This window comes from Pristiophorus japonicus, chromosome 22 (assembly GCF_044704955.1).
Source record: "Pristiophorus japonicus isolate sPriJap1 chromosome 22, sPriJap1.hap1, whole genome shotgun sequence".
Lineage (NCBI taxonomy): Eukaryota > Metazoa > Chordata > Chondrichthyes > Pristiophoridae > Pristiophorus > Pristiophorus japonicus.
The window spans coordinates 24,310,315-24,335,692 of NC_091998.1; the positions used below are offsets into that span (position 1 = coordinate 24,310,315).

Consider the following 25,378-nt stretch of genomic DNA (forward strand, 5'->3'; position numbering starts at 1 on the left):
AGCCACCCACAGTGCCATGGACTTGGCTGCTGCAGCCCTGCCTTGATGAGACATCCCCCCAAACAGTACCCAAAGCAATGTATCAATTTTGGAGGGGGATGACCGCAGGGAACCTCTGCACTACCTTCCTTCCACTGCCCTTCCTGTTGATCATCCATTCCCTATCTGTCTGTGTAACCTTTACCTGCCACCCAGCTTAGTGTCATCTGCAAACTTGGAGATATTACACTCAATTCCTTCATCTAAATCATTGATGTATATTGTAAATAAATGTGGTCCCAGCACTGAGCCCTGCGGCACCCCACTAGTCACTGCCTGCCATTCTGAGAAGGATCTGTTTATCCATACTGTCTGCTTCCTATCTGCCAACTAGTTCTCTATCCACGTCAGTACATTACCCCAATACCATGTGCTTTCATTTTGCACACCAATCTCTTGTGGTGGGACCTTGTCAAAAGCCTTTTGAAAGTCCAAATACAGCACATCCACTGGTTCTCCCTTGTCCACTCTACTAGTTACATCCTCAAAAAATTCCAGAAGATTTGTCAAGCATGATTCCCCTTTCATAAATCCATGCTGACTTGGACCGATCCCATCACTGCTTTCCAAATGCACTGTTATTTCATCTTTAATAATTGATTCCAACATTTTCCCCACTACTGATGTCAGGCTATCTTGTCTATAATTCCCCGTTTTCTCTCTCCCTCCTTTTTTAAAAAGTGGTGTTACATTAGCTACCCTCCAATCCATAGAAACTAATCCAGAGTCAATAGACTGTTGGAAAATGATCACCAATGCATCCACTATTTCTAGGGCCACTTCCCTAAGTACTCTGGGATGCAGGATTTATCGGCCTTCAATCCCATCAATTTCTCCAACACAATTTCCCGCCTAATAAGGATATCCTTCAGTTCCTCCTTCTCACTAGACCCTCGGTCCCCTAGTACTTCCGGAAGGTTATTTGTGTGTTCCTTCGTGAAGACAGAACCAAAGTATTTGTTCAATTGGTCTGGCATTTCTTTGTTCCCCATCATAAATTCACCTGAATCTGACTGCAAGGGACCTACATTTGCCTTCACTAATCTTTTTCTCTTCACATATCTATAGAAGCTTTTGCAGTCAGTTTTTATGTTCCTGGCAAGCATTCTCTCATTCTCTATATTCCCGCTCCGAATTAAACGCTTTGTCCTCTGCTGAATTCTAAATTTCTCCCAGTCCTCAGGTTTGCTGCTTCTTCTGGCCAATTTATATGCCTCTTCCTTGGATTTAACACTATCCTTAATTTCTCTTGTTAGGCACGGTTGAGCCACCTTCCCCGTTTTAGTTTTACTCCAGACAGGGATGTACAATTGTTGAAGTTCATCCATGTAATCTTTAAATGTTTACCATTGTCTATCCACCGTCAACCCTTTAAGTATCATTTGCCAGTCTTTTCTAGCCAATTCACATCTCATATCATCTAAGTTACCTTTCCTTAAGTTCAGGACCCTAGTTTCTGAATTAACTGTGTCAATCTCCATCTTAATACCATATTATGGTCACTCTTCCCCAAGGGGCCTCACACAACAAGATTGCTAATTAGTCCTTTCTCATTGCACATCACCCAGTCTAGGATGGCCAGCCCTCTAGTTGGTTCCTCGACATATGGGTCCAGAAAACCATCCGTAATACACTCCAGGAAATCCTCCTCCACCGTATTGCTACCAGTTTGGTTAGCCCAATCTATATGTAGATTAAAGTCGCCCATGATAACTGCTGTACCTTTATTGCATGCATCCCTAATTTCTTGTTTGATGCTGTCCTCAACTTCACTACTACTGTTTGGTGGTCTGTACACAACTCCCACTACCGTTTTCTGCCCTTTGGTATTCCGCAGCTCCACCCATACAGATTCCAAATCATCCAAGCTAATGTCCTTCCTTACTATTGCATTAATTCCCTCTTTAACCAGCAACGCAACCCCACCTCCTTTTCCTTTCTATCTATCCTTCCTGAATGTTAATACCCCTGGCTGTTGCGTTCCTAGCCTTGGTCACCCTGGAGCCATGTCTCCGTGATGCCAATTATTTCATATTCATTAATTGCTGCCTGTGCAGTTAATTCGCCCAGCTTATTACAAATAGTCGTCGCATTGAGGCACTGAGCCTTCAGGCTTGTCTTTTTAACATACTTTGCCCTTTTAGAATTTTGCTGCAATGTGGCCCTTTTTGATTTTTGCCTTGGGTTTCTCTGCCCTCCACTTTTACTTTTTTTCTTTCTATCTTTTGCTTATGCACCCATTCTACTTCCCTCTGTCTCCCTGCATTGGTTCCCATCCCCCTGCCATATTAGTTTAACCCCTCCCCAACAGCACTAGGAAACACTCCCACTAGGACATTGGTTCCGTTTCTGCCCAGGTGCAGACCGTCCGCCAGAACTGGTTCTAATGTCCCAGGAATTTGAATCCCTCCCTTCTGCTCCACTCTCAAGCCACGTATTCATCTGAGCTGTCCTGCGATTTCTACTCTGACTAGCACGTGGCACTGGTAGAAATCCTGAGATTGCTAACTTTGAGGTCCTACTTTTTAATTTAACTCTCTATCTCCCTAAATCCAGCATATAGTCCTCATCCCGTTTTTTACCTATATGCACCACAACAACTGGCTGTTCACCCTTCCCCTTCAAAATGTCCTGCAACCGCTCCGAGACATCCTTGACCCTTGCACCAGGGAGGCAACATACCATCCTGGAGTCTCAATTGGTGCCGCAGAAACGTCATCTATTCCCCTTACAATAGAATCCCCTACCACTATAGCTCTCCCACTCTTTTTCTGCCGTCCTGTGCAGCAGAGCCACCCACAGTGCCATGGACTTGGCTGCTGCAGCCCTGCCCTGATGAGACAACCCCCAAACAGTACCCAAAGCAGTGTATCAATTTTGGAGGGGGATGACCGCAGGGAATCTCTGCACTACCTTCCTTCCACTGCCCTTCCTGTTGATCATCCATTCCCTATCTGTCTGTGTAATCTTTACCTGCCACCCAGCTTAGTGTCATCTGCAAACTTGGAGATATTACACTCAATTCCTTCATCTAAATCATTGATGTATATTGTAAATAAATGTGGTCCCAGCACTGAGCACTGCGGCACCCCACTAGTCACTGCCTGCCATTCTGAGAAGGATCTGTTTATCCATACTGTCTGCTTCCTATCTGCCAACTAGTTCTCTATCCACGTCAATACATTACCCCAAATACCATGTGCTTTCATTTTGCACACCAATCTCTTGTGTGGGACCTTGTCAAAAGCCTTTTAAAAGTCCAAATACAGCACATCCACTGGTTCTCCCTTGTCCACTCTACTAGTTACATCCTCAAAAAATTCTAGATTTGTCAAGCATGATTTCCCTTCCATAAATCCATGCTGACTTGGACCGATCCTGTCACTGCTTTCCAAATGCGCTGCTATTTCATCTTTAATAATTGATTCCAACATTTTCCCCACTACTGATGTCAGGCTAACTAGTCTATAATTCCCCGTTTTCTCTCTCCCTCCTTTTTTAAAAAGTGGTGTTACATTAGCTACCCTCCAGTTCATAGTGACTGATTCAGATTCGATAGACTGTTGGAAAATGATCACCAATGCATCCACTACTTCTAGGGCCACTTCCTTAAGTATTCTGGGATGCAGACTATGAGGTCCTGGAAATTTATTGGCCTTCAATCTCATCAATTTCCCTAACACAATTTCCTGACTAATAAGGATTTCCTTCAGTTCCTCCTTGTCGCTACACCCTCGACCCCTAGTATTTCCGGAAGGTTATATGTGTCTTCCTTTGTGAAGACAGAACCAAAGTATTTGTTCAATTGGTCTGCCATTTCTTTGTTCCCCATCATAAATTCACCTGAATCTGACTGCAAGGGACCTACATTTGCCTTCACTAATCTTTTTCTCTTCACATATCTATAGAAGCTTTTGCAGTCAGTTTTTATGTTCCTGGCAAGCATCCTCTCATACTCTATATTCCCCCTCTGAATTAAACCCTTTGTCCTCCTCTGCTGAATTCTAAATTTCTCCCAGTCCTCAGGTTTACTGCTTGTTCTGGCCAATTTATATGACTTTTCCTTGGATTTAACACTATCCTTAATTTTTCTTGTTAGGCACAGTTGAGCCACCTTCCCATTTTATTTTTACTCCAGACAGGCATGTACAATTGTTGTTGTTCATCCATGTGATCTTTAAATGTTTGCCATTGCCTATCCACCGTCAACCCTTTACGTATCATTTGCCAGTCTATTCTAGCCAATTCACATCTCATATCATCGAAGTTACCTTTCCTTAAGTTCAGGACCCTAGTTTCTGAATTAACTCATTCTCCATCTTAATAAAGAATTCTACCATATTATGGTCACTCTTCCCCAAGGGGCCTCACACAACAAGGTTGCTAATTAGTCCTTTCTCATTACACATCACCAAGTCTAGGATGGCCTGCCCTCTCGTTGGTTCCTCGACTCATTGGTCTGGAAACCATCCCTAATACACTCCAGGAAATCCTCCTCCACCATATTGCTACTAGTTTGGTTAGCCCAATGTATATGTAGATTAAAGTCGCCCATGATAACTGCTGTACCTTTATTGCACGCATCCCTAATTTCTTGTTTGATACTGTCTCTAACCTCACTACTACTGTTTGGTGGTCTGTACACAACTCCCACTAGCGTTTTCTGCCCTTTGGTATTCCGCAGCTCCACCCATAGAGATTCCGCATCATCCAAGCTAATGTCCTTTCTTACTATTGCGTTAATTTCCTCTTTAACCAGCAATGCTGCCGCACCTCCTTTTCCTTTCTGTCTATCCTTCCTGAATGTTGACTACCCCTGGATGTTGAGTTCCCAGTCATGGTCACCCTGGAGCCATGTCTCCGTAATCCCAATATATCATATTCATTTATAGCTGCCTGCGCAGTTAATTCATCCACCTTATTACGAATACTCCTCGCATTGAGGCACAGAGCCTTCAGGCTTGACTTTTTAACATACTTTGTCCCTTTAGAATTTTGCTGCAATGTGGCCCTTTTTGATTTTTGCCTTGGGTTTCTCTGCCCTCCACTTTTACTTTTCTTCTTTCTATCTTTAGCTTCTGCCCCCATTTTACTTCCCTCTGTCTCCCTGCATAGATTCCAATCCCCCTACCATATTAGTTTAACCCCTCCCCAACAGCACTAGTAAACACTCCCCCTAGGAAATTGGTTCCTGTCCTGCCCAGGTGCAGACCGTCCGGTTTGTACTGGTCCCACCTCCCCCAGAATCGGTTCCAATGTCCCAGGTATTAGAATCCCTCCCTCCTGCACCACTCGTCAAGCCACGTATACATCTTAGCTATTCTGCCATTCCTACTCTGACTAGTATGTGGCACTGGTAGCAATCCTGAGATTACTACCTTTGAGGTCCTACTTTTTAATTTAACTTCTAGCTCCCTAAACTCAGCTTGTAGGACCTCATGCCGTTTTTTACCTTTATCGTTGGTACCTATATGTACCACGACAGCTGGCTGTTTACCCTCCCCCTCCAGAATGCGCTGCAGCCGCTCCGAGACATCCTTGACCCTTGCACAAGGGAGGCAAAATACCATCCTGGAGTCTTGATTGTGGCCGCAGAAACGCCTATCTATTCCCCTTACAATAGAATCCCCTATCACTATAGCTCTCCCACTCTTTTTCTTGTCCTCCTGTGCAGCAGAGCCACCCATGGTGTCATGAACTTGGCTGCTGCTGCCTTCCCCTGATGAGTCATCTCCCCCAACACTACCCAAAATGGTGTATCGGATTTAGAAAAGTCATAATTTTTACTGTACATTCGTTTTGCATCTAACATGCATCTTTCTCGTAACACCTTTCAAAGGCATCACACCTGAAAGCGTTACCACAGAAGCATCATAGTTCATCACCTCAGGGTGTCGCATTTGTAAAGTACCACATTGATAGGGCAAAATAATTGTGTTTGGCTCAAATATCCACTAAAACTTTAAGTTGCCAGTTAAATATCTGATTGACTAAATGTGAACAAATAAAAAAAGCAGAAATGAACATGAGGAATGAGTAAGCAGCAAAAAATGGAACAATCAAATCCCTCAATTTCTTTCAAAGCTACCATTTACAAATCAGGAAATACCACAAACCACCCAATCATTGAGCTCAGTGCCTTCCCTTTCTCCCCCTCTCCACCTTTGGCTCGTTTGCCCTGAAGGAGTTCCGAGTACAGCGCTTGCTTTGGGAGTCTCGTGTCAGGCATGCGGACTATCTGGTCTGCCCAGCGGAGCTGATCAAGTGTGGTCAGTGCTTCAATGTTGGGGATGTTAGCCTGAATGAGGACAATGATGTTGGTGCGTCTGTCCTCCCAGGGGATTTGTAGGATCTTGCGGAGACATCATTGGTGGTATTTCTCCAGCGACTTGAGGTGTCTACTGTACATGGTCCATACAGGAGGGTAGGTATTACTACAGCCCTGTAGACCTTGAGCTTGGTGACAGTTTTGAGGGTCTAGTCTTCAAACACTCTTTTCCTCAGGTGGCTGAAGGCTGCACTGGTACACCCGAGGCGGTGTTGGATCTCGTCGTCAATGCCTGCTCTTGTTGATAGGCTCCCGAGATAAGGGAGCGTTTCCTACATTACAACAGTGACTACACTCCAAAAGTATTTCATTGGCAGTAAAGCACTTTGAGATGTTGTGGTGGTCATGAAAGGCGCTATATAAATGCAAGTCTTACTTTCCTTCAACCAAATTACTTCACATTGTTTTTGACCACCATTTACTTTCTTCACTGAGGTCAGAATATACAGTTAGCGATAATAATTCTAACACAATAAACATTTTTTTTTTAAATCAGTTTTACCCTGCTCCTAAATATAGTTTCCCTGTAGTTTTAAATCAACACATAGGAGTAGAGGAGGGGGCAGAGCTCAAATACAGCAAGTCCTGGTACATGCTGTGAATGGCCAAATAAATAATTTCTGGAAATTGTCAATCCAGATACATGCTGGGAGCTACCATATTGAGACTCTTCAGCTGACTTTGATAACTCTCGGAAGCCACATGATGTTGAGCTAGGCTTCTTACAATAATTACTTAGCATACAAAATATAAAGTTTGGCATACTTTTTCTCATCCTGTCTTTTTCTCTTTTTTTCTCCCCCTGTCCCTATATAGTCTTGATTTAGCATCCCTTTCCCTCTCAGTTTCTATTTTTGTGCCATAGATTATTTTCCTATCAAAACTTTCTTCAAAAGGAATCCTAAGTTCATGTTTTACCTTGTTATCAATTCTTTAGGAAAGACAGACTCACAATTATTGGTCTAGCCTCTGTGTTCTTGCACTTTAAGTTGCACAGCACAAATCATCTTCAAGCATACTGCTACATGAAGGGAAGGATTTTCACAATGTATGTGCTCAGACTGTGAAATACTGGAAATTTTAGGCAAAGTTGATTGCTCGGAGTTGTAGCTGTTGTCACTTCAGCTGCTAGTGATGACTCTGGGAAGAATATGATTAGAACTATAAGCTTGGAGAGACCCAGAATATAAATAATAGGAGCAGGAGTAGGTCATCTGGCTCCTCAAGCCTGCTCCGCCATTCAATACGATCATGACTGATCTGATCTTGGTCTCAGCTCCACTTCCCTGCCCTCTCCCCATAACCCTTGACTCCCTTATCGTTCAAAAATCTGTCTATCTCCACCTTAAATATATTCATTGACCCAACCTCCACCGGTCCTGTGATGGAAGATGTTCTTGAACATATTTCACATGTGACTCTATAGGTAAGTTTATTACTTTTCCTATCAATTTTTATACTTTTCATGTCCATTAGTTTACAGGTCTTATTTCTAGAAGTGCTTAGCTTAGTGGACAGTCCAATAGTAGTCTAAAGGATTGTTGAGAAATGGACAGAAGCATATGTTGATAGGTTGCGATAAATTAAGCTGGGAGGAGGCTCGTGTAGAGCAAAACAGCGGCATAAACCTGTTGTGCTGAATGGCCTGTTTCTGGACTGTAAAATTATGTATATTCAATATAATTTGCAGCAATTTGTTTGGTTTGGCTTCTACTCTTTGCTTTTAGTAACAGCTGTTGATATTTGATTGTAAGCGTTTGAAATTGCTGATTGGTAGTTTTTATTTTTGGTTGCAATGTATTTATTGGCATATTTCATGCTTGTTTATTTCTCCTTTGTTGTTGATTTCTGAATATAATATTTGAGCCAGTCCAGCTGCAAATGTGGTGCAAAATGTTAAAATTTTCTTTTGTTGTATGGTATTTCAGATAGTTAAGAAAAAAACACGCATTTATATAGTGGTTTATCACATCTCCATGAATCTCTCTAGGTGCTTCATATATCATGAATTACTTTGAAACGAGTAACTTGTTATGTAGACAAATGTGGCAGTTATTTTGCACAAGACTCCACAAACATCATTTTGAAAGATTCCACAAACAGCAATGCAATAAATGACCAGTTAATCTGTTCTTGGTGGTGTTGGTTGAGGGAGGACTATTGACCAGAACACTGGGAGAATTTCCTGCTCGTGATTTTTTTGGGGGGCATTAAAACCATATATTTTATAAGAGGCTCCTATAAAAGAGGAGGGACCAATAGCTCTACAACTCTTTTTTTTTTGGGGGGGGGAACAAAATAAACATTAAATCAAGTGCGCCCCCCCCCACCCCCCGATCTGGGGGACACTTGCTCGTCTTCTTATAAGTGATCAGCAGGTGGTGTAGGACTGAAATAATCATTGACTCTGCATGGAGCAGGTATGATGGGATGAAGGGCCTTTTTTCTCTGAATTTTGTTATGAATCATACAATGAGATCTTTAACATCCACCTGAACCACTGCTAGAGACACAAAGGATCTTGGTTTAATGTTTCCTCCAAGCAGAACTCCCTCAATAGTGCATTGGAGTGTCACCACAAGTTATGTGCTTAAGTCCTGGGGTTTGGCTTGAAGCTGCAGCATTCTGACTTTGAAGCAAGCATGCTATCAACTGAACCAATCTGGGAATTGTCATGCTAGACATTTAGTATATTGGCAATGCAACATGTATTAGAGCAAATATGAAGCAATTGAGAGGCATATGGAAGAGACTGGCAACACATGAAAGGAATATAAACAAAGATTGAAGGAAAAAGTCAAAGACAAATAGAGCAATGAGTGTTTGACAAAAGAGAGAAAAATAGAACGGAAGGCAAACTGAAAGACAGAGAGAAATAATTAGTGTAGGAAGAATGAAGGACATCTGCGGGAACAGAAAAACATTTTTTTAGCTGTCTCTGAATAATGCCACAGGCAATTAACAATATATTATTAAAATTATGTATATGTAGGAGTGATTTCAATAATCTCCTCTTTTAGTGCAGATAACAGTTATCTTTGATGAGATTTCTGCCTCAGAATGACTCCTGGGTATCCTTAATCTGCATGTATTAAAGGTTTTAATAATTTGTGGGTGATTCTATTCAGGTTTAGTTATTTTCTGCTAACTGCAGCTGTCAATCTATACCCCAAAGTGCCATTACGCTCTACGTCAATTTGAGATGATCTTCACACCACATGATGCATGACTGTGGCATAATTACTGTAAGTTTATGAAAAGACAGTTTGCAGTCTAGTGGACAGTATATAATTTCATAGTATTTGTATTTAATCATGAACTGCAAAATAATCACACTCAGATTAAGTTCTCATTATAATATTTAAGCAATGTTATACAAAGATAATCTCAACTTGCTTTAAAGTTAATTGTAGCTGGCGTATGGTCTGTTCCAGCCAATGTATTAGAAAGCACTAGTCAGTTTATTTTTCAGACTGCAATATATATATATATATATATATATATAGTATCACGTATTGTTTCCCACTACATAAATTGCAGTAAGAAATATATATTACATAGTATCTTCATGACCTCAGGTCTTCCCAGAGTACTTCACAGTCAATGAAATACTTGTGAAGTGTAGTCACTGATGTAATTAGATTAAACACAGCAGCCAATTTGTGCACAGCAAGGTCCCATAAACAGCAATGAGATAATGACCAGACAATGTGTTTCTGGTGGTTAAAGGATAAATATTGGCCAAACCAGTGAGAGAACTCCCCTGCTATTCTTCATAAACTGCCATGGGATCCTTTACATTGGCCTGAGAGGGCAGACGGTTTAATGTCTCATTCAAAAGACAGCACCTCTGGCAGTGCAGCACTTCCTCAGTACTTGTGCAGTGCAGACTAACAAATAACGTTGATTGTATTTTTTTTTCAGATCTGGAAGTGTTAGAAACCATTGGATTGAAATATATTCTTTTGTTGAACTTCTGGCTGAGAAATTTTTAAGGTATCATCAAGACTATATAACATTATTGCTGTCAAATATAATAGTTAATTTATTCAAAATCCTGCACTAATAATTAACTATTTTTCAGTCCTCAGTTACGAATGTCTTTTATCGTATTTTCTACAAGAAGTACAACCTTGATGAGTCTAACTGCAAATAGGTAGGTCTTATTGTGGAGCACTTAAATATGAAAAGAGCATTCAAGTTGCTAAACAGAATAGATTGTGAATGTTTTTGCTATGACTGGCCACTTTCATTAACTTGAAATGTTTTCATTGTAAAATGACAGGCCATCTGAATAATAAAAACAGGGGGGAATTTACACTCATTGATTTTGTGCTATCGTTTGAACTTAAGTAATTGTATTTAAATTAAAGGGAAACCATACGCAGAGGCCTTGAAACTCTTCGAAATGAAGTGCCTGGAGGGGATACATTCATGCACGAGGGCTTCAGAAAGGTACAATTTACAGCACAAGTTCTGTTGTTTGTAATTATTTTTTAAATAATTACATTGATTCAGTCAGTAGGACATATTGTTTAAGGTTCATCTTAGTTTTATTTAGTAACTTTGTTTCATTTAAACTTACTACAGGCAACTGAACAGATTTATCATGAAAACTATTCAGGTAGGCATCAACCGTCTTTCTTAGTGACCATATTTGATCCGCATCCTTGTGTTTAAATATCTCTGTAGCATCCCCAATAGCTCTATAACTCCTACAACTCCAGCCACCACCCCCGCCAAACTCTCTGGTTCTGACTTAAACCTCTTGTGCATCCTCCCTCCTTTCAGCCCATTAATGCCAACAGTGCCTTCAGTTGCCTAGGTCCAAAGCTCTGTAATTCCTTTCCTAAACCGCTCCGTCTCTCGCTTCACTCTCCTCCATTTAGACCATTCTTAAAACCCACCTCTTTAACAAGTTCTCCTCTATAGCTCAGTGTATATTTTATTTCCTCACACCTCTGTGATGCAGCTTTAAAGGTGCTATATAAATGCAACTTGTTACTGTTGTTGATGTTTTCAACCTTTTACTTTTATTATACTTGTTAAGGCATGTTAGATATAAAATACCTCCACCCAACTTTAGTATAATTTTAACACGGCCTACATTACACAAAATAATTCTATGTGGTTAGTACAATTGCAGTTACTCTGAGAGTAACTCAACCTGCAAGTTAATAAAATCTTTTTTATTTTTCTTTCTTTCGTACATATCCTCCCATCAGGGTTGCATTCTGTATTTTGTCTTCAAAAAAGTAATTATTTTTATTTTAGGGTACACACGCTCTAATATTCTTAAGTTATTTTCTAGCTCCCCTTTCCCTGGTCTCAGTAGACCATCCGATGTGGCCAATGAAGCAATCAAATGTTCTGTTCCCAGACCTCTGCCTATATTCTGCAGTTGCCAGAAGGCATGGAAATAGTTCAGTGACAGCTCATTCTTTTATTTTCTCTCCCCTCTGCAAGGAGATGATGGCCTTCATTTGGCACTTTCCTGCACAGTGCAGCTGAGATTGGGAACTCAGTGAAGTGGTGAAAAGTGATTGGTCTGTATTAACAGATTATAGCATATACAACAGGAAATGTTGATGCTGCAGCTGGCACTTGCCCAGTGTTTGGCTCTGGGTAAAAGCCTGTACTTGCTGACTGTATGGACAATAATATGTTCCATTAGCTGGAGATAGACCACTAGAGGACCAGCAGATAATAGAAAATTTACATCTCCACTTGTGATACTGTGCTTGTGACTCTGTGTTCAGCTCTGGCAGCAGTACTGCATTTGTTAACTTGAAACACAATATTCAACCACAGCATTGGAAATTACAGTTGTCAAATATAATATGCCCAACCTGCACCCATAGTCAAACACAGACTGCATTTCAGCCACAGTATTGCAAATGAAGATGTACATTTTTGACTCTCTGGCAATCTCTCTTAATCCCAGTCTGTTGCTCTCCTCTTTCTAATACAGGGACTTGTTTTAAATACTGTGTAACTTACTGTCATCAACCTTACTTACAATTTGCTTGTTTAAAGAAAATATTCTGAATTATATTCTAAAGACTAATTAAAATAATTTAATTTCTAGTCTCCCGCTACACGATTATGTTAGTGCGCAGGGGTGGCAGCGCATCAATCAGTCAGTACACATTAAAATCAAATTTTCTGCTTTTTGGAAAACCACCCATAAGTCACTGCAGCTCCCCAGAGAGCGGGAAATTTGATTTTAATGTGCGTTGACTTTTATACACGGTGCTGCCACTGCACATTAATGCAACCGGGGAGCAGAAAACCAATACCAGAAATTAGTTTAGTTAATTTATAGAATGGAAACTTTTCTCCCAACAAAGTAACTCATAAGTAAGGGGAGTGTTGCAAAGTTAGATAGTATTTTAAACATCCTTGTATATTGGAGCGGTGGGAGTGGCAGAATGGCAGTCTGAGAGAGGTCAAGAATAAAACTGGGAGTCTGAGAGAGGGGAGCATCAGACAGAGAACTGGAGTGGTAGGACCTATGGTACTGTTGTAATGTTGACCCACACTTGTATGTGGGTTATAGATTTTTGGGTAGCTTTGGGCTGGTAATGGGGGTGGAAAAACATCTTATACATGGGTCACCTTTCATGCAAGTATAAATGGGAGTGAGCAAAGTCTAATTTTGGAACCGGGCAGATCAAAGATAGAAAGACTGTGGACAATGAGATCCTTCCATAGTTTTAGATGTCCATGGATCATAGAATCATAGAAATTTACAGCACAGAAGGAGGCCATTTCGGCCCATCGTGTCCGTGCCGGCTGACCAAGCGCTGTCCAGCTTATTCCCACTTTCCAGCTCTTGGTCCGTAGCACTTTAAGTACACATCCAAGTATTTTTTTAAAGTTGCTTTCAAACTCATTCCTTGTAATTTATGAAGTTCACAGTAGCCATTTTATATCTATTGTAGTTAGTTTTTCAAAGAAGTTAATACATTGGTCCAGTATTTAGTTATCCTGCTAACGGCAAGATGTAGTTACCTTCCCTCTCCACTGTGGTCTCATTACTAGTCCATGAAACACATACAGAATAGTGCTACTTTGCCTTGAAATTAATTCTGTGCAAAGTTATTTTGAAGTGTTAAGCGCTGCAGGAACAAGGGTAAGTTATCCCACGTATACCCTCATGCATTAGAATGAAATATATTGAGGAAAATATTAATTTTGATTTTACAATTACAGGAATGCGAGCTGCCAGTGTCATCATTGCATTGACGGATGGGGAATTAATTGATAACTTATATGATCGTGCACAAGCAGAAGTAAGTATTAACAAGCAATAGAGGAATAAGTCTCCAATTTATTTTTAACATAAAGCAAATTTGGCAAACATGTTTTCTTTATATAGGCCGAAAGAGCGAGAAGTTTTGGAGCTACAGTTTATTGCGTTGGTGTGAAAGATTTCAATGAAACTCAGGTACACCTTGCATTGTTTTACTAATTGATTTAACAAAAATGAAATCTATATGGTGCTGGATTTTAGCCCCAGTTGTCTATGTTCCAGTTAGCGGCTGATGGGGGGGGGTTAATGCGAGCGTTAAAACTTAGCAACCAGGCGCACAGCTTTTAATACCCCGACGGAAAATTCACCTAGCTGCTGATGATCACTCCGATCATGAGGCATTCCTAGTGCAATGCTCACATTTGCGCCCCGGTCAGTAAAGTCGGTGCGGCCGCCTCATTGAGCACCCATCAATAACAACGTCTGGAAAACCAGTCGGTACAGGCTTGCAGAGTTGTTAACTGGAGGCTACTTAAAGGGATGAGGAAGCGCTTCCCTCAGAGGTCACAGTCAGTGCAACGTTTACACACAGCACGGTGCGTGAGCCTCAGAGTTTGCAGCGGCACACAGACAAAACAGTACAGGTTGAAAACAAGAGATTTTGAAAACTTTAATGGGTGCATTACTATGCCGCGCCTTTAAGACTCGGCTGTTCCCGGGATCTGATTTGGATTTCCACACATGCAAAATGTACCTACCACACTTTCGTTATCCCCCCCAGCTCTGGTGTGCAATGGCTGATTTATCGCCCGTCATCTCTTCAACTGATTCTGACAAATTTCTGGGCTTTTCAAGGCGTTAAAAGTACCACTCCACCAGGATTAACGCCGTAACAGTGGCATGACCGAATTTCTCATACTTCAGAAGTGACAAGGCCAATGGCAGACCTGGAAAAATTGGGGGGTGGGGGTTAACATTGAGTTCGCTGCTGGCTGCTGTCTCCTGCCATAGTGCCTGTGCACCTCCTCCATAATAATAAGAACATAACATAAGAAATAGGAGCAGGAGTAAGCCATTCGGCCCTTCAAACCCTTCCACCATTCAATAAGATCATGGCTAATCTTCTACCCCAACTCTACCTTCCCGCACTGTTCTCTTATCGCTTGGTGTCCAAGAATCTATAGACCACAATGAAATAATGACCAGATAATCTGTTTTTTAGTATGTTGGTTGAGGGATAAATACTGACCAGGACAGTGAGGAGAACTTCCTTCTTCTTCTTTGAAATAATGCCATCGGCACTTTGATCCATGAGCGGGCAGACAGGGTCTCGGTTCAATGCCTCATATGAAAGGCGCCACCCCCCCAGCACCACACAGGAGTGCCAACCTAGATCCTGCACCCAAGTCTCTGGAGGAGGACCCGAACCATAATAATGATGAATAGGGGAATGCCCTGTGCGATAGCAATTGCTGCAACTTTGCCCTTTCGAACATGTTGACAGGGGTGAGGGTCCTAAAATTGGTTTCTGACACTCACAGCTCTGGTCAGGAACACTGAAGATGTCAGTAAGAGACAAGCAAATATAAATACCCAGGTAAATTAATTCCAAACTGCAGAGATGAAGAAAGTTTGAATAGTTCTCCCAGGCTGAGATTTATGTGAGAGCCATAAATTATCCTGCCAGCTGGTGAACTTTGGGCCATCTGAACCTAGATTTCTCGGCGTCACTGGATGCCACAAGAAAACTAGCGTAAATCAAGGAAATTCGTGCTCGCAACTTTTTTGAATGTTAACGAGATATGAAGGATCTCGGCAGAGGTCTTGGCAAAGCAGTGCAAAAGTCCCAGGAAATTATGGAGTAGTGTGAAAACGTACATCATATTTTCCTTGGACCTTTACGCTGGAATATGGCTTTACAGTGTAGATGCGCCGTTATTACAGTACAAGTTTCCAGCAAATTCGGGATAATTGCTTCTAAATTACAGAAAACATGAGGGGAGAGTGTCTGTTGAAAATTTCACCAAACAGAAAAAGAATTGCCAATGCTTCTCCAGCCACTGCCCTTTTAACAAAGAATTTTCTTTCTTTTCTAGTTGGCAAAGATTGCTGATAGCATAGATCATGTTTTCCCAGTAACGGGTGGATTTCAAGCATTAGGAAGCATAATTGATTCGGTAAGTCCAACTCAGCATAACAGTGGCTTTTAGTCCAGCGGTGCTTATATGCAGTTTTTAAGCAGTATATTTTTCTGCATTGTCTAATTTTAGTGAAAAGTTCAAAGTGAATATAAAGCATGAAAGACCACTTTGTAAACATGTTTGTAGTTGAATGCTTTGACACCGAGTTGTACTTTGTCCTCTCTGTCTTAACAGATTCTTAAGAAATCTTGCATTGAAATTCTAGCAGCTGAACCATCAAGTGTCTGTGCAGGAGGTAGGTATTCAATCTCCAATATAAGCATTATTAAATGGGTGATATGAAAGAATTAAAAAGTTAATTTTATTGTAATGGTTAAAATATCTTTTAGAGAAACATAGATTATGTACTTTTTAAACAACTTTGCATCATTCATTTAGTCACACTTACTAATTGAATTCTTAATTGAAACATTGACAAGAAACAAAGTAATACAAACACTTTTACAGTTTTTATAGATCATGCTTAAGCCATGCTTAAATATTGAATATCAATTTCCTGATCATTTCAGCTACCAGTTCATAGTAGATGTTCTCTTAAAAGCCTTCAGCTGTAGATTTGTAACACAAAGCACATAAATTTGCTCGTGTTTGAGGCGTATTCACAGATTGCATGAGATTAGGCAGATCGCTCAAACACATAGCTGTAGATTGCAAGGAATGTCAACGATGCCTAACTGGATAGTATATTTTATAATAGCAAGGCCCCAACTTTTTGTCTCGAGACACAACCTAATGGTTCAGATGAAAAAAGTTTTACCCTCCCTACTGCATATCTAGCTGGTTGGCGTTCATGTTTACACTCTTATCCACTAAAAAAGGATACAAATGTCTAATTAGCTATTAGTAGCAAGCATTAATTTTTGTTTGGTACTTCCTGATTATGTAACCTTTCAAAAGGTTTTAAAATTGTTTTTTGCCTCAGTCTTAACATGAATACAAACAAATACCATGAGTAAGTACAACACCATGATTACAAAATATGGGACTCAGCTTGAAGGCTGACTTAGAGAAAAAATATGGATCCGACTGATCAGGCTAAAACCAAGAGTTTTATCTGAGTACAATACATGCTTTGTTGTCCTGGTACCTGGAACCGTTCCAGTATAATTTACTTCAGGTACCAACACAAACATTACATTGCAGCATCCAGTAAGGTAGCCAGCAGTGTAAACTTGAATTGTACATGCACAGAAATCAAATTAAAAACTATTTTCTACTGTGCCGCATTTCATGTTGGAAGTTTTATACTGCAGCTGATGCCCTTGACAGTTATCACAATGGACATAATATGAAGTCCAGAAGGGTGAAAATGTTATGAGAGTTTTAAATACATAAAGTATAAACTGCATAAAGTCCATTTAGCCAATCAATCCCATTTCTTCTGAAGACCAGTTTCCCCAATCAGTGGGGGTAAGATTTGTCTTGAGGGATGGTATAAAATGGATGATAGTGAATCAGGTGCAGTGTAGAACAGGCTGCCAATTCGCTATTGCCCAATTTGCACTACCGCCCAAGAGAAATTTTACCTCAGCTGTTCTACCTAATCTATTTGAGACAAAGTTCAGCAATGTTTCCTTTTATCTCTCCAAAGTTAGTAACTAAAACTTAAGAATATGTAAGTAATTGCTTTCCACGACATGACATTTTGATAGACCGCAATTCATAAGCTGTTGTATTCCAGAGAGCATTTAATCTTCTCCCTCTATCCTCACAACCTCCAGTTCCATTCTTAAGAAGATGTTTATCCATTTATATAAATGGAACAACGCCGCACTAACCATAGCCAGGGAATAATCCTATAACTAGTATCTGGTGAAAATTATAGTTGAATTAGCCAGTTAAGAATAATTGAATAACAAATAATGGGGGAGGGCAACAGTATTGTGGAAAATAATTGTTCATATCCAAGTAATTTACAAGTTGGAACAATGTTGCCTTGATAACTCAAAACCTACAATTAATATTCATATTAAATCAAATTAAATAAGTAAGCAAAATGCAGTTTATATGCGTGCTCTAAATATTTTAATGATGTCCTTGATAATTATATAGGGGATAATTTTAATCTAACCCACCCATTGGGAAACTGACAAGTTCGGGTGTAACATTGGTTTTACACTCCACCCTTTTTACTCTCCATTGAAGTCGATCGGCTTTCTACCTGATCCTGTGGGTTTTCCCGCCTAGTTAGGTTAAAATTACCTCCATAGAATCTATACAATACTAAATGTGTAAGTCTTTGATTAATTGCATGTATAACGTAATAAATCATTTCAAAAGTTAAAGATTGTACAAAAGCTTGTTCATTTTGTTACCATAAAAATAATACACTTTTCAGGTGTGGAGTTCGCTAATATGTGTTGCATATATATATATTATTTGTTTGTGAAATATATATTGTAGGCTGTATTATTTTCAAAGCAATGAAACTAAAGTGAATCCAATCACCTAAATTAACATCATCCAGTGTTAACTTACTATATTCGGTAATATTTACACTTTGACAAACTACAGTAGGAATGCTGTACTAAAATAAAAAATAGAAAACTGTCGCTTTTCATTCATTCAATGGATTCAAAATGAAGACAATTAAAATAAAAAGAAAAACATTTTTTTGCATAGGTTATAAATTGGAATGCATGTACATTTGAAAGCTGCAAGAACCATTCAGCAATACTTTATGAATAAATAATCCTCTATTTAATATTATCTGTCTTTTTTTGTGAATCCTATTTAAATATACGGACATCTTGAAATGAAAACCTTGCATATCTTCTTAATATTGTGCTATAAAGTATTAGCTAATTGTTTATGTAGTCCAACCTGTCAATGTAGAGTGTGCACTGAGAGAGTTGAAAAATAATAAAAAATGGCATTCCTGAATTGTGACAGACATGTGTGAAGATATCACTGCTTTTATAACATGCCACTTCATGCTTTCTGCCTGCATACTGATGGATTCATGAACAAAATTTGCATCCTGCAAATCCTGATATAGAGCAACGCACTGCTATCTTAGTAATAAGGCTGATTTAACATGACCAGGACGTGCAGCCTGTAAACAGGCCATCAATTTGGAGTTGGAGGTGCATTGTATATAAGTTGACAGCATCATTGCTTTGATTATGCTCATGGTACATAGACATGATTGAAAGGTTTTGCTGGATGTGGCATCCTACTGGCCACGTCAACTACCAGGTGTGGATGCAAACAGTCAGCTTCTCATCAGAGTCACAAAAGCAGAGCCGACAGCACAGCCAGCGCGCACCAGCTTCAACCCACCATCTCGCTGCCAGCGCTGCCCGATTATTTCAGAGCTGACCTTTTTCCCTTCGCTATCTTGTCAAAATCGACAAATGTACAATCTGACAGTAACTAAGGAAGAAAAGGACTCGGTCACAGTCAGAACCTGAAATTAAATAGAATTAGCCATTTCAGCATTCAGCTTTCATATTAATCACGTATAGCTGGCACAAGTAAGAATTTGATTCGTAAACTGGTCTGCGACTTTGAACACGGAAGAGAATTTATGTAAAATTGAACTGGAATCCTTTATTGTGCTGACATGTTATTAGAGATTTGAGCTGGTTGCTAGCTGATAGAATGGAGGTTTTGCGTTATACCTCAGCTGACATGGCAAGTGGGACATCAGAAGAGCAGTAGATGTAAGCTATAATGACGTGATTAAACCCTGTGACATTAACAAGAGGGCAGTTCACAGTTTTTATATTCACAGCTTTGTTTGCCTTGTGCCAGCCATTTTTTGTGAGCTTGTCTAAATTGCAGTACTCAATATCATTGTTTAGATCCTTCATTACCAATAATTCCTAAATATTGTGGGAAGAAAGTAAATATGATCCTATCAATTGTGATATAGTTATAGAATAATAATCACCTCTTAATATCTGACAACCCTGTGTTTTAATTATGGAATAAAAAATATTCAATTGGTCAGTCTTGGGAAGAATTAGAATAAATGCTACATAATATGTTACATTATGGCAAACTCAATTTTTTGAAAATGGTTTTGTTTCCCCTTGAAAGGAAACTATTATGGTAGATAGACACCAAAATGCCATTTAAACACACAACAGAATGACACAAGATGATCCTCTGTAATGAGTCACCAAAGAAAATAAAACAGAATCACCATTATTCAACATAATATAGGGGCCCCTTGGTGGGTGATGGAAATTAGTAGATAACCAAGTACCCAAATGTTAGATCTTAAACATATATGGCATAACAATACACTAAACACAAAATGAAGACAAATATAATGCAGATAATAAAATAAACATTAAGTAGTTTCATTCATCGAGAGAGATGAAATACAAATAATAAAAGAAGTGCAGTGAGACGATGTCTTGTGCACGTTTGCCCTACAGAAATTCTGGCAAATAATCAATTTGGCAAATAATTGGAGTGTGGCTAAAGCACATTTCAATGTATTGTCATATTCATGCACTGTGCGAAACAGGCTGTAGGAATTTTGCCTATCTTACTTTCACATAAAATGCCACTAGAACACTAGCTAACAAGCTGAACTAACAGACCAAACTGAGGCCGTTATAACAGCAGTCTGGCTTCCCAACTATTTATGCACAGTATGGTGGCTATTGTATTTTACTGGCAGTGTTTTAATGAATATATATTTTTTCTATTTTTGTTCAAAGGAGGAAAGGGGTTCCTGACTTAGTTCAACTATAAATTCAACTGTGGCTAAGTGGTAGCCCTCTCGCCTCTGAGTCAGAAGGTTGTAACAGTGCAGTACTGAGGGAGGGAGTGCTGCACTGTTGGAGGTGCCGTCTTTTAGATGAGACGTTAAACCGAGACAAAACCCTCTCAGGCAGCCGTTAAAGATCACATGGCTTCTATTTCAAAGAACTGTAGTGGAGTTCTCCCCAGTGTCTTGGCCAATACTTATCCCTCAACCAATATCACTAAAACAGGTTATTTGGTCGTGATCACATTGCAATTTGTGGGACTGCATTGTGCTCAATTTGGCTGCTGCATTTTCTACATTGCAACAGTGATGACACTTCAAAAAGTACTTAATTGGCTGTGAAGTGCCTTGGGATGTCTCTGAGGTTGTAAAAAGGCACTGTATAAATGCTAGTCTTTTTTTTTGTTATGAAATTCCTTTTGTTGCTAAACTTACATTTGATCCAAGGTAATGACTGCTTTGGTTGTCTCAATTCCCACAAACACAACATAATTATAGTAATGTAATAATGACTTCTGATAGAATTCATTAAAATTGGTGCTGGATTTATAATTCAAATAAAGGAACATATTAAGCTTTTGGACTTAATGTGGGGAAGTGAAATCAGTGATCATTGATGAAGACTGCTATTGCATTCTTACATAAAAGATTTTCTCATATCAAGGAGAAATACAAGAAAGAATATTATATGCAAAATAAGGATTGGGTTGCACTAACTGTTCATCTTTAAACACGAAATGTACATAATTGCAGTTCTGTTGGGAGTGTTGCGGCTTGCTACACAATCAAAGGGTGCTGATGATTTCAAAAAGCAATACAAGAAGGTGCCAATGTTTGATGTCGGGATTGTGTTAAATCCAAAAATGCAGTCACTAGAGATTGCTCTGTAACCCATACTGAAGCATTACAGTTTAAGCTTGGCCTTGTGATTTTTAACTCCATCATTACCCTTCAGATGTGATGCAGTCTGCAACATGCCTCAAATCAACTCTCCATATGTTATAAATTTAAGGAATAAGAAAAGAAGAATATACAATTTGTTATAGTGTTGAGAGGCATTTGTAATGTTTGTGTGTTACTTTGTTATTGTTACAGAATCGTATCAGGTTGTGGTAAGAGGCAATGGATTTTCTCGTGCGCGGAGTGCTGATCAAGTTCTTTGCAGCTTCAAGATAAATGACACCGAGATAATAAGTAAGTACAGATCGAACTTGTAAGTTACCATCTTCAATGTTGAGATTTTCATAAGCAACATCTATTGCTATAGTTACTCTGATGATTCACACCTGATCTGTGCTGAAATCAGGCCCAAGTCATCTTGCTTGAATCCATTCAGACAGGATGACAAATAGCAGTTTTGTAATATGGCAGTACACAGCATTTGGCATTGCTTCACAAAAGCTAACATTGATTATTTGCATGCATCATGATATTGCAATATCGAATGCATGGACAAAATTATGTTAATTCTCCATTAGCACTCTTCCATGAAATTCAGGGTTCAGTAAGTTCCATTTAGTGTCCATCTGAATATTGTTAAATTGGTGCAGACTAATCCCAGACTACAGTTGGACTACTTATAAACCCCAGTCTGAATGCAATTTACAATGGCAGCAAGCATTCAAATTATCTTAAGCAATTGATTATGTAGTGAAGACTATTTATATTGTTGTCCTAATAGCTACAACACTGAAGCATTGACTTTCAACTTGAAAGCCCTAGTTCAAGTCTCAGCTTTGACTGACATTTCCACTAAGGAATCCTCTAGAAGTCGAGTTTGCTAGTCTTGGCAGGGTCATCTGGGGGTAGGAGGGAAATCTCTCCAGGGGCTTCCTTCCGTACTACTCAAGTGTACCTCCTGGCAAGTCAACTAAAGAATAGCATTGATGTAATCTATGGAAATATTGGTGAGCTGAACCTTCCCTTGCTTCCCAGTGAGAAGAACGGGGGAAATTAAAGTTTTCAAAAGTGTATATTTTCTGTAAATTCTATTTTCAATTATTTTTTGAAACTTTGCAAGGGCTTATGTTTCTATTTGTATGGGATTCATATATCATAGTTCGTATTTCTGCCTGGGCTATCAAACTTTACTGTTCATTTTTTTTTAAGTATTTATTTAAAAACATGTTTAAGCTACATCAGATAGTGGTTTATATGCTGCAAAGCATTACAAAATATCTAATTTACATAAGCCTTAAAGGTATAGTTTTGAAGTTGTATAAACGTAAAAAACGAATGATAGAATCATAGGATAATACAGCACAGAAGGAGGCCATTCAGCCCATCAGACCTGTGCCAGCTCTTTGAAAGAGCTATCCAATTAGTCCCACTCCTCGGTTTTGTACCCATAGCCATAGCCCTGTAATTTTTTCCCTTTCAAGTATTTACCCAATTCCCTCTTGTAAGTTACCAATAAATCTGCTTCCACCACCATTTCAGGCAATGCATTCCAGATCACAACAACTCACTGTAAAAAAAAATCCCTCACGTCACCTCTCGTTCTTTTGTCAATTACCTTAAATCTGTGTCCTCTGGTTACTGACCTTTTTGCCACTGGAAACAGTTTCACATAGGTTTTGATAGAGTAAACATTCATGGTTTTTAAAATATCTATTAAAGATCCTCTTAGCCTTCTCTGTTCTAAGGAGAACCATCCAAACTTCTCCAGTCTCTCTACATAACTGAAGTCCCTCATCTCTGGTACCATTCTAGTAAATCTCTTCTGGACCTTCACTAAGACCTTGACATCCTTCCTAAAGTGTGGTGCCCAGAATTGCACACAGTACTCCAGCTGAGACCTAACCAGTGTTTTATAAAGGTTTAGCATAACCTTTTTGCTTTTGTACACTATGCCTCTATTAATAAAACCAAGGATCCCATATGCTTTTTTAATGGCCTTCTCAACTTGTCCTGCCACCTTCAAAGATTTGTTTACATACACCCCCAGGTGGTCTCTGTTCTTCTTAAAAATTATACCATTTAGTTTATATTGCCTCTCCTCATTAATATATATCAAAATGTAGCCATTAAAACTCTGATTGCCCAATTATACTGCAGCTTAATGTGTTGATGCAAGCAGAAAGGCAGGAAGACTAGAAAGTGATGTCGGACAACACACTGAATTCAGCAAGCAGTATAAGATCAATTCCAGAGGTTCATTTCATGCCACTTCAGCTTCACACTGCGTGCAGTGGAACTGCAACTGGTGTGCAGCAAACTTTTCAAACTTTATAATATTAGTAGTCTATCCCAGTAGCTCTTTGCTAAGATTAAAAATTTGAACTCCATTTGGAGGCTGTTGACCCAATATCCATACGCACCTACATGCATATGTCTAGAGCTCCACTTTGTCTGAAAGAGTATTGCAGAGCCAGCAGTTTATAAATCTTTGCTGATCATTCACACCTCTCTAAAGTAGATACCAGTGTCAAACTAGTACATGCAGCAAAATTGGGCTATAAACGATGTGATTTTCAAAGGTTTTATATATAACATATTTTGCTATTGATCAGGTGTGAAATATTTGTTTACCCAAAAAAGATTTTTATTAAAATTTTAGTTTATGCTGGCAACCCAATCCAGTACTGCAGCAACATTTTGTACCACTGTGTGATAGGGCATAGTTTAAGCATGTAATTTACCACATGCCTTCCTACTGGGAAAGAAGGAAAATCATAGGATGTATCTTTTCAGGTTGATCTTTTTTGTGCATCTCCTACCACCCAGTTATAGTTGACTTGGCAGAGACCTGTGCAAAAGAATTAGAATCATAGAATGGGTACAGCATGGAAGAAAGCCATTCAGCCTGTCAAGCCTGTGCCGGCGCTCTGCAAGAGCACTACAAATAGACCCACTCCCCTGCCCTTTCCCTGTAGCTCTGCAAAAAAATTTCTTTCGGGTACTTATCCAACTCCCTTTTGAAAGCTGGGATTGAGTCTGCCTCTACAACCCTCTCAGACAGTGCATTTGCTGCATAAAAAAAACTTTTTCTTGTGTCGCCTTTAGTTCTTTTGCCAATCACCTTAAAATCTGTGTCCTCTGGTTCTCAACAAGAACAGTTTCTCTCTATCTACTCTGTCTAGACCCCTCATGAATTTGAACACCTCTATCAAATCTCCTTTCAAACTTCTCTGCTCTAAGGAGAACAACCTCAGCATCGTCAGTCTATCTACATAACTGAAGTCCTTCATCCCGGGAATCATTCTCGTAAATCTTTTCTGCACCCTCTCTAAGTCTTCGCATCCTCCCTAACATTCGATACCCAGAATTGGACACAATACTCCAGTTGAGGCCGAACCAGTGTTTTATAAATATTCAACATAACTTCCTTGCTTGTGTAATCTATGCCTCTATTTGAGAAGCCGAAGATCCCGTATGCTTTTGTAACTGCTTTCTCAACCTGCCCTGCCACCTTCAACATTTTGTGCACATACCAATGTCCCCCCTCCCCCGCGCTTTCTCTGTTCATGCACCCCCTTTAAGGTTGTACCCTTTATTTTATATTTCCTCTCCTCATTCTTTCTACCAAAATGTATCACTTCACACTTTTCTGCGTTGAATTTCATCTGCCATGTGTTCACCCATTCCACCAGCCTGTCTATGTCCTCTTGAAGTTAATCACTATCTTCCTCACTGTTCACTATACTTCCAAATAATGTGTCATCTGCAAATGTTGAAATTGTGTCATGTACACCCACATCCAAGTCATTAATATATATATAGAAAAGCAGTGGTCCTATAACCGACCAAACTTCCGTTCACCACTACTTTCTGTTTCCTGTCACTTAGCCAATTTCAAACCCATGCTGCTACTATCCCTTTTATTCCAT

General features: G+C 39.5%; 1 protein-coding gene across 1 annotated transcript in view; it reads left to right on the forward strand.

The window, feature by feature from the left end:
• Positions 1-25,378, forward strand: part of LOC139234901 (anthrax toxin receptor 1-like) — a 124,879-nt gene that overhangs the window by 17,200 nt on the left and 82,301 nt on the right. Inside the window, exons 2-10 of the mRNA XM_070865762.1 lie at positions 10,292-10,363; positions 10,452-10,523; positions 10,741-10,822; positions 10,958-10,991; positions 13,583-13,662; positions 13,749-13,817; positions 15,719-15,799; positions 15,998-16,058; positions 21,645-21,743. Coding sequence (XP_070721863.1) covers positions 10,292-10,363; positions 10,452-10,523; positions 10,741-10,822; positions 10,958-10,991; positions 13,583-13,662; positions 13,749-13,817; positions 15,719-15,799; positions 15,998-16,058; positions 21,645-21,743 — 650 coding nt within the window. The remainder of the gene's footprint in view (positions 1-10,291; positions 10,364-10,451; positions 10,524-10,740; positions 10,823-10,957; positions 10,992-13,582; positions 13,663-13,748; positions 13,818-15,718; positions 15,800-15,997; positions 16,059-21,644; positions 21,744-25,378) is intronic.